The 10313-nt window shown below is 37.9% G+C and overlaps 1 protein-coding gene across 1 annotated transcript; it reads left to right on the top strand.

Annotated features, from left to right (window-relative positions):
- Positions 1-3731: 3731 nt before the first annotated feature.
- On the top strand, positions 3732-9899 carry LOC114313132 (PWWP domain-containing protein 1-like). The gene is made up of 2 exons (XM_082870161.1): positions 3732-5282; positions 7316-9899. The coding sequence occupies exons 1-2, from the start codon at positions 4001-4003 to the stop codon at positions 9508-9510; spliced, it is 3477 nt and encodes a 1158-aa protein (XP_082726287.1). The 5' UTR covers positions 3732-4000; the 3' UTR covers positions 9511-9899.
- Positions 9900-10313: the final 414 nt, after the last annotated feature.

Genomic DNA, 10313 nt, shown 5'->3' on the forward strand with positions numbered 1-10313 from the left:
ACCAATGTCCACCAGAACAGGGTAGATTGACTAACAGTCCATGATCTTCCTTTCTTGTACACCATTTTGAGTCTGTACTCCATCTTCGGACATATTATACCAGCTCACGAACTTGACGCTCCGCTACGGTCCGACACCTGATTCATAATCTATGTCCTAATTGCGTCAACCATTCGGGTGATTGGTAGATGGTGTGTTTCCTTTATCCAATAGTTAAATGATTCTGCAGCGTTCGAACGCATCTTACCATAACGATTGCCCTTGCAAATGTGTGCGGTTTGTGATATGTAATGTTCAATGTCAAACGGGGAATAATAAGTCATGAACATGGTGGGAGGGAAAATTAAATGAAGTTGTTTACGTGTTCCGTTACTTGAAGTACGCGTTCGCCTAGTGGTGCGACTTTAGATCTTGTAAGAAATTGACAGCGATGTGCCTCCTGGACTTAATGAACGCCTCCATTTTTTCATTAAAGTCAGTAACGGTTGGTACATATGCACATTCCCGCATTTTACTTACCAACCCAATACGGTACAATTTGTTCACATATTTCATCTTATCCTTCAAATTCCTTTGTAAATGTTGCATACAAAAAGCGTGGTGGGCAGACAGGAAAATAGTAGGCAAAGATTCAATGATACCGACGTACCGATCGGAAACAAATGTCAAGTTCCGATCCCCATCAACTCTATTAGCCAGATTTTGTAAGAACCAAGCCCAATTTGCTGCATTTTCAGAATCAATGATCGCAAAAGCCATTGGGAATAGACTTGAAAACAAGCCCCCCCCAAAAAAAAAAAAGGTAAATCCCAATATCTACCACTGTGTGTATAACACTCCAATGTGCGTATAATCAAACACAACCATGACATACAAAACAATTATGAAGAACATTACCTTGGTTGCCATCTTTTCTAGTAGCTGCAGGCAGGTTGCCTTTAAATCAACCTTTTAGAAAAGCACCATCGAGAAACAATAACGGACGATAGTGGTTAAGCCCATACATGTATGCTTTGAATGATATGAACAACCTATTAAACCGACGTGTATTGTGTTCATCGAAGTCAAGATTAATATAACTTCCGGGGTTATATTCCATAACGGCATTATTGTACCAACGCAATTGGTTAAATGATATGGAATGATCGCCATAAAGCTCTCCTCTGGCCTTTTCAACCCCTAACCAAGCTACACGGTAACTAATTTGCAACCCGTATACTTTTTTGAAATCATATTTGACATTGGTAGGGCGAGTCAATGATTTATCATGCACACTTTCCGCAACAACATCTGTAACAAGCTCAGACCCCATCCTCAGGTTTTTGTCAGTACGCACAGCGAACCCATACATGTGGTCACGACACCATTTCTTCAGATAAAAATACCTATTCACATTTAACACCCTTGCATGGATGGACCACAAACACCCCTTGACTCACTAAACATGCATTTCGCCGTAATGCGAACCGAGTCATTCTTTCTGAACCTAAATTGAAACCCACATTTGATAGTGTACCCTCAAAACATTGCTCGATATGAGTTATGCCACCTGCCTAATCCGCAGACAACAACACCTTACCAGCTTGTTGGCAAAAATTTGGTAACAAATCAGCCTTCTCATCAATATTTGTGACCATTTCCCCGACGTCAACACCTGTGTCATCATGCCCATGTGCCAAACTACCTCCACATTTGACACCCCGAGCTGCACCACGGACTACTACATTGACTTTGATGTGATCTAGCCGAAATGACTTGGCAAGACACAACATGTTTTCAAAGTCTGCCTTGCTCTAAATTTTGAGAAACGTTCGCACACATAAGTGGTCAATCTGGTAAACGTGAAATTAGCACGCACCATAACAACAATGTTCCTATTCTCGCACGAACACAACAACATCATACAGTCACCCATTCCTACACGAAAACAAGAAGAAAAAAAAAAAAACAATGCAACTCATGTTCATCAAGTATGCATTACACGTATACCATTACTATACGTCCTGCTGGAGCGTATCAAACGAAACAGTAATCAGGATGATGTGGATGTCGCGCACATGATAATCAAACATCCCACACCCCCCTCCCCAACAATCAAAAACAAAAGAAAAAAAATAACAAATACATTACCGTCAACGAACTCAAAAAATGCTACACCACGGACTACAGAACACAACAAACGACTCAACACAAAACTAAAACCACCCTTCGAACAACTTGCCTCACCCTTCCTCTGCGTAGTATTCGAATATTGATGAACCTTGCAATCCCTATAAATCTGCTAATATATGATCTTCTATAACGTCGACACCAAAACCAACGTAATCAAAGGGATTCATATCAAACCCTCCCAAAAACGTTTTCAAATACCAAATATAAAAAGGTACAAATGTCAGAAATACCAACCCACAAAACTGAAATGGATCATGTTGAACACAATGCGCACAAAAAGAGGACTCCCACATGTATTATTCTAAAAAGAGGACTAAATGGCCTAAAACTCTCCCAAATGGGATTTTCCAATAATTTCTCCATATTATATATATTTTTTATTAATATTTATATCTTTTAAAGTTATACAATTATCATGTCCCCATTCTTTCATACATTCGATTTGTCTCTAATATGAGACGGAGCAAGAAATTACAAACTCGTCTCAAATCTGATCAATGAGATCATTTTTAATGGTTCATATCTATCATTAAATTTAAATTTAATGAAAAAAATTACTTTTTCTTCCTTTAATAGTTCATCAAATCTAAGATTTCATATTTTTTTCATCAAACTGATGACTAATATGTTTTTCATCAAATCACTATTCATTATCATTGGATTTTTACCACCGAATGTTCCTGGATAACAATCTCAAGATAAAAATTTGTGAAAAAATTCTACTAGCTAGTCAACCAATGATTTGATAAAGTTACAAAATTCTCCATTTGGATACTTGATATTAAAAAAAAAAAAAATTATTCAAATTTTAAAAAAAAAATTTGATACATGCCCAACAGAAATTACAATTTTAAGGTAAATGACGTGTGTGCCACTGTTCAGTGATGTGGCGCATAAGAATCGTAATCTTACAAAATCGTACGAAAAATGGAAAAATTAAATCGCAAATTCCAGAGTTAGGGGTGCAACTCGGGCGGGTTTGATTCGGTTGAGAGGTTGTCCAAGCCCAATTTAAGTTGTGCTGAGACCTGCCCAGACCTGTCCAAACCCGAATTGTAACCCGAGGTTGCATGTCCAAGCCTGACTCGAGTTGAACCCGAAATGTCCGAGTTGTCCGAATTGCCTGAGTTGTAAATGAATTTCAATTTTTTTTTTCTAGCTACATTATTAAATTATTTAAATTTGACTATATTTAAATTTTTTTATATAGAAAATAAGTAATATCACCAAAATAAATAAATTTATATAATGTAAGAGATATGCCGCTGTAGTAGTTCTTACAATTTATGAGTAAAAAAAAAAAAAGAAAATTTTATTTTATTCGTATATATAATAATATATTCAATATAATTTAATAATTTAAATTATTTTAATATCATGTAATGGTTAATAATTTATATGTATATTTAATATTTTTATATATCTATATATGTATAATTCGGACTTTAAATTGCTCGAATTATTTGACGTCTTTACCCAAATCCATCTAAATTTAATTCAAATTTTTAAATTTTTATTCAAATTCATACCAAATTTAAAAATATCTAATCTAAGCCTTAAAAAAATTCAAACTGAATTCGGATTTCTCGGGTTGGGGCGCCCAAGTTGCAGCAGAAGCTAATAAAATTCTTCACCCAGTGATCCACTCTGTAATCTCCAAATCCCGAAGCTCTTCACAAATTTCTCGCCGTTTCTCGCGTTTTCCTGGAATCCAAACGCCTGAAGGCGCTTCATTTTGCTGATTTATCAACCTCTACAGTAACATAAGGTATTTGTTTTTTTTGATATCCAAACCCTCAAGAACTCAATTTCTAGGGTTTCGAACGTGATGAACAATAACAATATCGAGTTAGATCGAAAGACTGATTTAATCGGAGACGAGTCTCAGTCAATTGCTAGGGTTTCAGGAAACGCTGGTGTTGTTAGCTCTGATTCTCGAGCTGGTATCGTTGGTAGTTTTGAGAAAGAGATCAATGGTGCAAATGACGGTGATAAGTCTGTTGATTTAATAGGGTTTGAAGAAAACAGAATTTCAACGGAGCTGGAGAATCGAGCTCCGGAAAGTGATGTTGATGGTAGGGTTTCGGTTGGAGATAATAGTGAATCCGAGGAAACTAGGGTTTCGTTGGTTGATTGGAAAGGGGTTGATGAGGAAATGAAATCTCGTGCTTCTGATATTCGAAATGAAGACGTGATACAGATGGTGAATGACAATAAAATGGTTGCCAAGAACAGTGGGTCCGAGCAATGGACGTCCAGGGTTGAGGAAACTGTGGTCAATTCTGCGGAAAAGGTGTTTGTAGAATTGTCTCCTAGAGCAAATGACCTAAAATGTGATACCAGGAATGGTGGGTTGGGGAAGGGGCATAGTGTTTCTCAGAGTGATTTGAAGATTTCGATGTCTGATGAATTTGCAGCAAATGAGAAGTGTAAAGCCATAGGGGCTGGACAGTCAAGTTCTGTGGGTTATGGATATGAAATAGGGGATATGGTTTGGGGGAAGGTAAAATCACACCCGTGGTGGCCAGGCCATATATATAATGAAGCATTTGCATCACCTTTGGTTCGTAGGTCAAAGAGACCAGGTCATGTATTGGTTGCTTTCTTTGGTGATAGTAGTTATGGATGGTTTGATCCAGCCGAGCTCATCCCATTTGATGCTAATTTCTCTGAGAAGTTGAGGCAGACAAATTCAAGAACATTTATTAAGGCTGTGGAAGAAGCAATTGATGAGGCAAGCCGGATTCGTTGTCTGGCTTTGGCTTGTCGGTGCAGGAATGCGTTTAATTTTCGGCCAACTGAGGTTGAAGGTTACTTTGCCGTTGATTTGAGTGACCATGAGCCTGAAGTGGTTTACCCTGTGAGCCAGATTGGTAAAGCGAGAGAGAGTTTTCGCCCTAAAGATACTCTCGCTTTTATGAAGCAGTTGGCATTGATGCCTACTAGTGATGAGTGCAGCGGTCTTGATTTTATTATGAATAAGACTGTTGCTTTGGCTTATCGAAAAGCAGTGTTTGAGGAGTTTGATGAGACCTATGCTCAAGCATTTGGGGCACAGCCCGTACGCCCTTGTCGTGAACCAATGAAAGCTGTGGCTCAGACTGTCAGAGGTATTTTGTTATTTGCTCTTTACATGACTTGTTGGTTACTGTTTTTATTGGGTACTCGAGGTTTATCATAATGTTGTTCTTTTGCACATTTAGAAAGACAACATAAACGTAAGTGTGCAAGATTTGGAGAGTCGATAAAAGTAGTGGACATATATAGGCTTTTTTTCATTGAGGATATAAATAATAAAATTACACCTATCTGTAATTGCTTAAGCTTTTATATTTTAGATGAGATGGTGGTCAACAATTTAACATGGTATTAAAGTAGCAGTAGATCGTCTACTCAGTAATTACAATACTTGCACACGTTTAGACCAGTTATAGAGTAGAGCTTGGCCAAGAATTTTGTCAGAATTGCATTTTAATAGATCTTTCAAATTGGGTTATGTGATTGGGGAGTAAAATATATGTTTATTGGTGATGAGATGTTATGAGAATTTACTATGTTTTTGTTTAACAACAAATGCAGTTGTGTAATGTAGACATTTATGATTTCACATATATATTACAATTAAGGAACACAATTATTACTCACAATATGTATTCTTTAACATCTCCTTGATGCTCTTTTTAATAAATTTTATTTATCAAAAAAAAAAATATATATTTATTACAATATATTTATATGTAAAATACATAAATGTCGCTTGGGTACTCTCAACGTTAGACTTTTCGTGCAACTAATTTTTGGGCTGAATCAGATACTTGTTTAATGGTTAAAATGTGATTAAATAAAATGTTTTTGGTATTTGTGCCTTTCTCAAAAAAATGGGTATTGGTAGCTTTTGCAGTTAAACTTCTGTTTGTGTTCTATGCTGGATTAAAGATCCACTTCTAAAGATTACTTTCTTTTCCCTTTCTGCTCATTGGTGACACTAGTTATACAAAATAATCCTCGAGATCGTAGTCTTGAGTGGTTTTAATTTTTCTTTTTCTTAATTATAATTTTTAACCAATGTTATTAAAACTAGATCGGACTGGCTGGTTCGACTGGTTGACCCGTTTAGGTTCCGGTCCGGATGAACTATCGAACCCGATCTGGATGGAAAACCGGCTTAATCTTGAAGTACTGTTGAGAACCGCAGTTGAGCCGGAAACCTACTCGAACCGTTGGCTGGTTTGCAAAACTGGTTGGATCTTCCCCTTTAAAAATCAAAGGCTGCAGACAGGAATGTGGGGTGCTAAGCCTCAAACTTGAGACCATTTGTCCACGAATGTGGAGCTGCAGCCACTGTAACACTTTACCTGCTGCTGATTATTAAGTAAACATTTATTATTAAGTAAACATTTATTATTTAGTACATTCATTTTTTTTCCGAACACAATGTAAAATTACTTTTTTAAACAAACAATCAATATAAAAACAATTTAAATAATATATTTATGTAAATATATATCTTAAAGTATAAACATGCGCGCACTCTCCACTTTTAGCGTAGCTTAATACTTGTTTTTTATAGTTTTATGTGTATTTTTTTATATATTTATGATGTAATTATGATGTTATAGTTCGATATACGCGCACTCTCTACTTAACGTAGCTTAATTTTTAATATAGTTTTATCTATAATTTTTAATATATTTGTCATAGTTCGATTCCAGTTGAACCAGTGACCCTTGACCCTGCCCCTTTTTCAATTTGCTCAACGGTCCGTGTTTCGAAACATTGTTTTGAACAGTCAAGTCATGCCAAATTACCCAATATTCTTCCCCTGGCTCGTCAGCCAAATCTTAGTTGCTATGCTTGTAATTTGGTCCTCTTTCTTTAACTAATCAGGCTTTCTCATCCATTTGGTTTCTGCTTGTGCTAAAACATGTTATCAAGTTCAAAAATTCAGTCTTTCTACAGGATGGTAGCATAATCTCAAGTAGAACTCTTAATTCTGCAGATCTCCAAGTTCAGCACTTCTTGCTGTTGGATGTAATTTATGCATCCTTTAATACTCGAGTTTGTTTCTCAAATCCAATTTGTATCATGTGTTGGCTTACAAATTAAACTTGTGCATCTTATTATGTCTGTGTCATTTTCGCAGCTCCGTTGAGTGGCCCAATGGTTTTTGCAGAAGCTTTGGGTAAGAAGAAGAACACTTCAAAACCTAATAAAGCAAAGGACCAACCAACCAAGGATAAATACCTTTTTAAACAGAGAGATGAGTCAAATGAGTTGAAAATCCAGCAAATGGGGCAAACAACTTCCTCTACGCAGCCGGCTTATGTAGTGGGCTCTGTGGAATTAGCAGCTGGGGATTATGTGTTGCAAAAGAGGGCTCCAGCACCCTCTGTGAAGCAGCAGACTCGAGCAAAACTTGAGCAGATGGTAGCAATTGGAATGGATGGCGGTTCAGTTTCAAGTCAAGATGCAACTGGTGAGAAAGTTGTAGCATTAGCAGACCCCAGAGTCATGAATGCTTCTGGTTTGTCTGGGAAAGGGACATTCCATGGCGGAATAGATCATGTGCTTCTTACTTCGGAGCCAGAAGGTGATGCGACAATTAACTTGGAACATTATCATCAGAGTGCAACCCCGTTGAAATTGTGTGAAGGCTTCCAGCAACCTCCAAGTTTACCAGCTATAGTTGAAGAAGTGCATGAACAGGAACAAGTTCACATCGGTGGTAATGGTGGACATGTTTTGCCAACAATTGAAACTAGGTTTCACGGTTTGGATTCAAGAAATCTTATTGACACGGAGGCAAAGAAGGCCAAGCTTTTTAAACATCCCGTTCGGGAACTGGGTGCTGAAAAATCAGTCTCTGGGGAGAAGAAGAAGAAGAAGAAGAGAAAGAAAGAAATGGACTTGGAAATGAGCTCTGATCGTATGCAGAAGCGGGCTGCTACTGGAAAAGTTGGTGCATCGATTGGAAGAGTAACAGAAAAATTGGTCCATGTTGGTCTGTGTCTGAGAGATGATTTTCAAATTGAGCATCGGAGGAAAGATGATGGCGCCAGTAGTACATTGTTGCCTGATTCTCTTAGAACGCAGCCAACGGATGGGATAGGAAATATTGAGATCAAGCTTTCACATTTACTGGGTGATTTGAAAGCTATTGCCCTTGATCCGTTCCATGGTGTGGAGATGAACGGTTCTGAAACTATACAGCGTGCCTTTTTGAAATTTCGGTCAGTTGTTTACCAAAAGAGCTTGGCCCTGCTGAACCCAACTGAGATTGGTTCTGATTATCCTCCCCATGAGAACATCAAAGTTTTGCCATCTTTGAAACCCCCGAAACCTCTTTTCAGACCCAGTGATCTGACAAAAGGAGGCCGGAAACGTGGCCCATCCGATCGCCAAGAAGAATTGACTGCGAAGAGGGTGAAGAAAATTAATGACATGAAGTCTCTGGCAGCAGAAAAAAAAACTGCTCAAAAAGATGGCAAAGAAACTTTGGCTCTTCCGAAACCCCTCAAACCAGATTTGGCCAGGAAAACAGAGTCCACGGCAAAATCACCCGACCCTACTATGCTGGTGATGAAGTTTCCTCCTGAGACAACACTACCATCTGGGTCTGAGCTGAAGGCGAGGCTCGCTCGTTTTGGGCCGCTTGATCATTCATCTACCCGAATTTTCTGGCAGTCCTCGACATGCCGCGTCGTCTTCATTCACAGAGTTGATGCTGAGGCAGCACATAGGCATCTTGCTGGAAACAATACTCTATTCGGCAATGTGAATGTGAGATGCCACATTCGGCTATTGGGGGCTTCAGTGGCACTCGAATCAGAAAGCAAGGTCCAAAAAGAAGATGCCCACATAGAAACCCGCGATTCTTCATTCGAACAGAGGCCACAGCCACCGCTATCAGCACAGCCGCCATTGATCCAGCTCAAGTCGTGTCTGAAGAAACCAATGGGCGATGAGGCAGGACCCACTGGCAGCAGAGTGATACCTCGCGTAAAATTTGCAGTGAAGGGAGAAAGTAGTGGTGGGGGAGAGAATTTGATGGTTGGTAATAAGATCAACTTCAATGCTAGTTTTGGTGATGATGGTACAATTTCTTCTTCAAATGGAATAGATTTTAATAGTAAAAATTTTCAAATTCCAGCCCAATTTCCAAGAAATTCTCATAATTTTAACACATTTACTACTCCGGCACTGGCCCCGGCTCCGGTGGTGCCCAGGGCAAGCAACATGGATATTGCACAGAAGATGCTTAGCCTTCTCACAAAGTGTAATGAGGTAGTAACCAACATGAGGAGCTCTCTGGGCTATGTGCCTTACTATTCCCTCTGATGAGGAATGGTATTGAAATCAGACGGTCAGAACAGAAAATTGAACATGATAGCTAGCTGGGGAAGAATCCTCTGTGAGTGGGTCAAAGGGGCCTTAAATTTTGAGAGAACCCAAAATATAGAAACCAATGAACAATTTATGTTATGAATGGAATCGGATGTGTATCGAAGTGGGAATAGTTCAAGTGGGCAGGTGCATGATAGCTAGTTGGGGAAGAATCCTCTCTCTCTCTCCCCATTTTTGTAGCATTTTATTTAGACGTTAGCGTGGTAGGCTTGTTTGAATCTCTCAATCTCTCTCATTAAGATAATTAAATTTGCTTGATCAGATACTTTGCATGTCATCTATGTATTGATATAATGTATGAAAAGTGAGATTCTTTGCACCAATGTAGGGATAGGGATGAGATCATAAAGAATATTTGATATAAAAATTTACTCATTATGATATTACAAATTTGAGTCGTTACTAATTAATTTTTTAAATGTAAGTTGTTTTATATTTATTTTCTAATTCAAATTGTTTTATGAGGTTGTGTTTTCAAAATGCTACTTTAGATTTGAGCATCTTAAATTTTTAACAATTAACTAAATAAGTTAATTGAACGTGTTTTTCAAAATATGCAATTTTAAGGAAGTGATGCGTTTGGAAGGTGACTTCATAAAATGACTAGAGTGTATTAGTTTTCCTTAAAGAGTTAATTTCACTTTTATCTGATGATTTATCACTATTTTTTTAAACTATTAATGTTATCTATTTAGTCTTAAAATTTTTGCTTTTGTTCATATGGTTCAATTTTAGAC

The sequence above is a fragment of the Camellia sinensis genome, chromosome 5 (assembly GCF_055761805.1).
Source record: "Camellia sinensis isolate YWXY chromosome 5, ASM5576180v1, whole genome shotgun sequence".
NCBI classification, from domain to species: domain Eukaryota; kingdom Viridiplantae; phylum Streptophyta; class Magnoliopsida; order Ericales; family Theaceae; genus Camellia; species Camellia sinensis.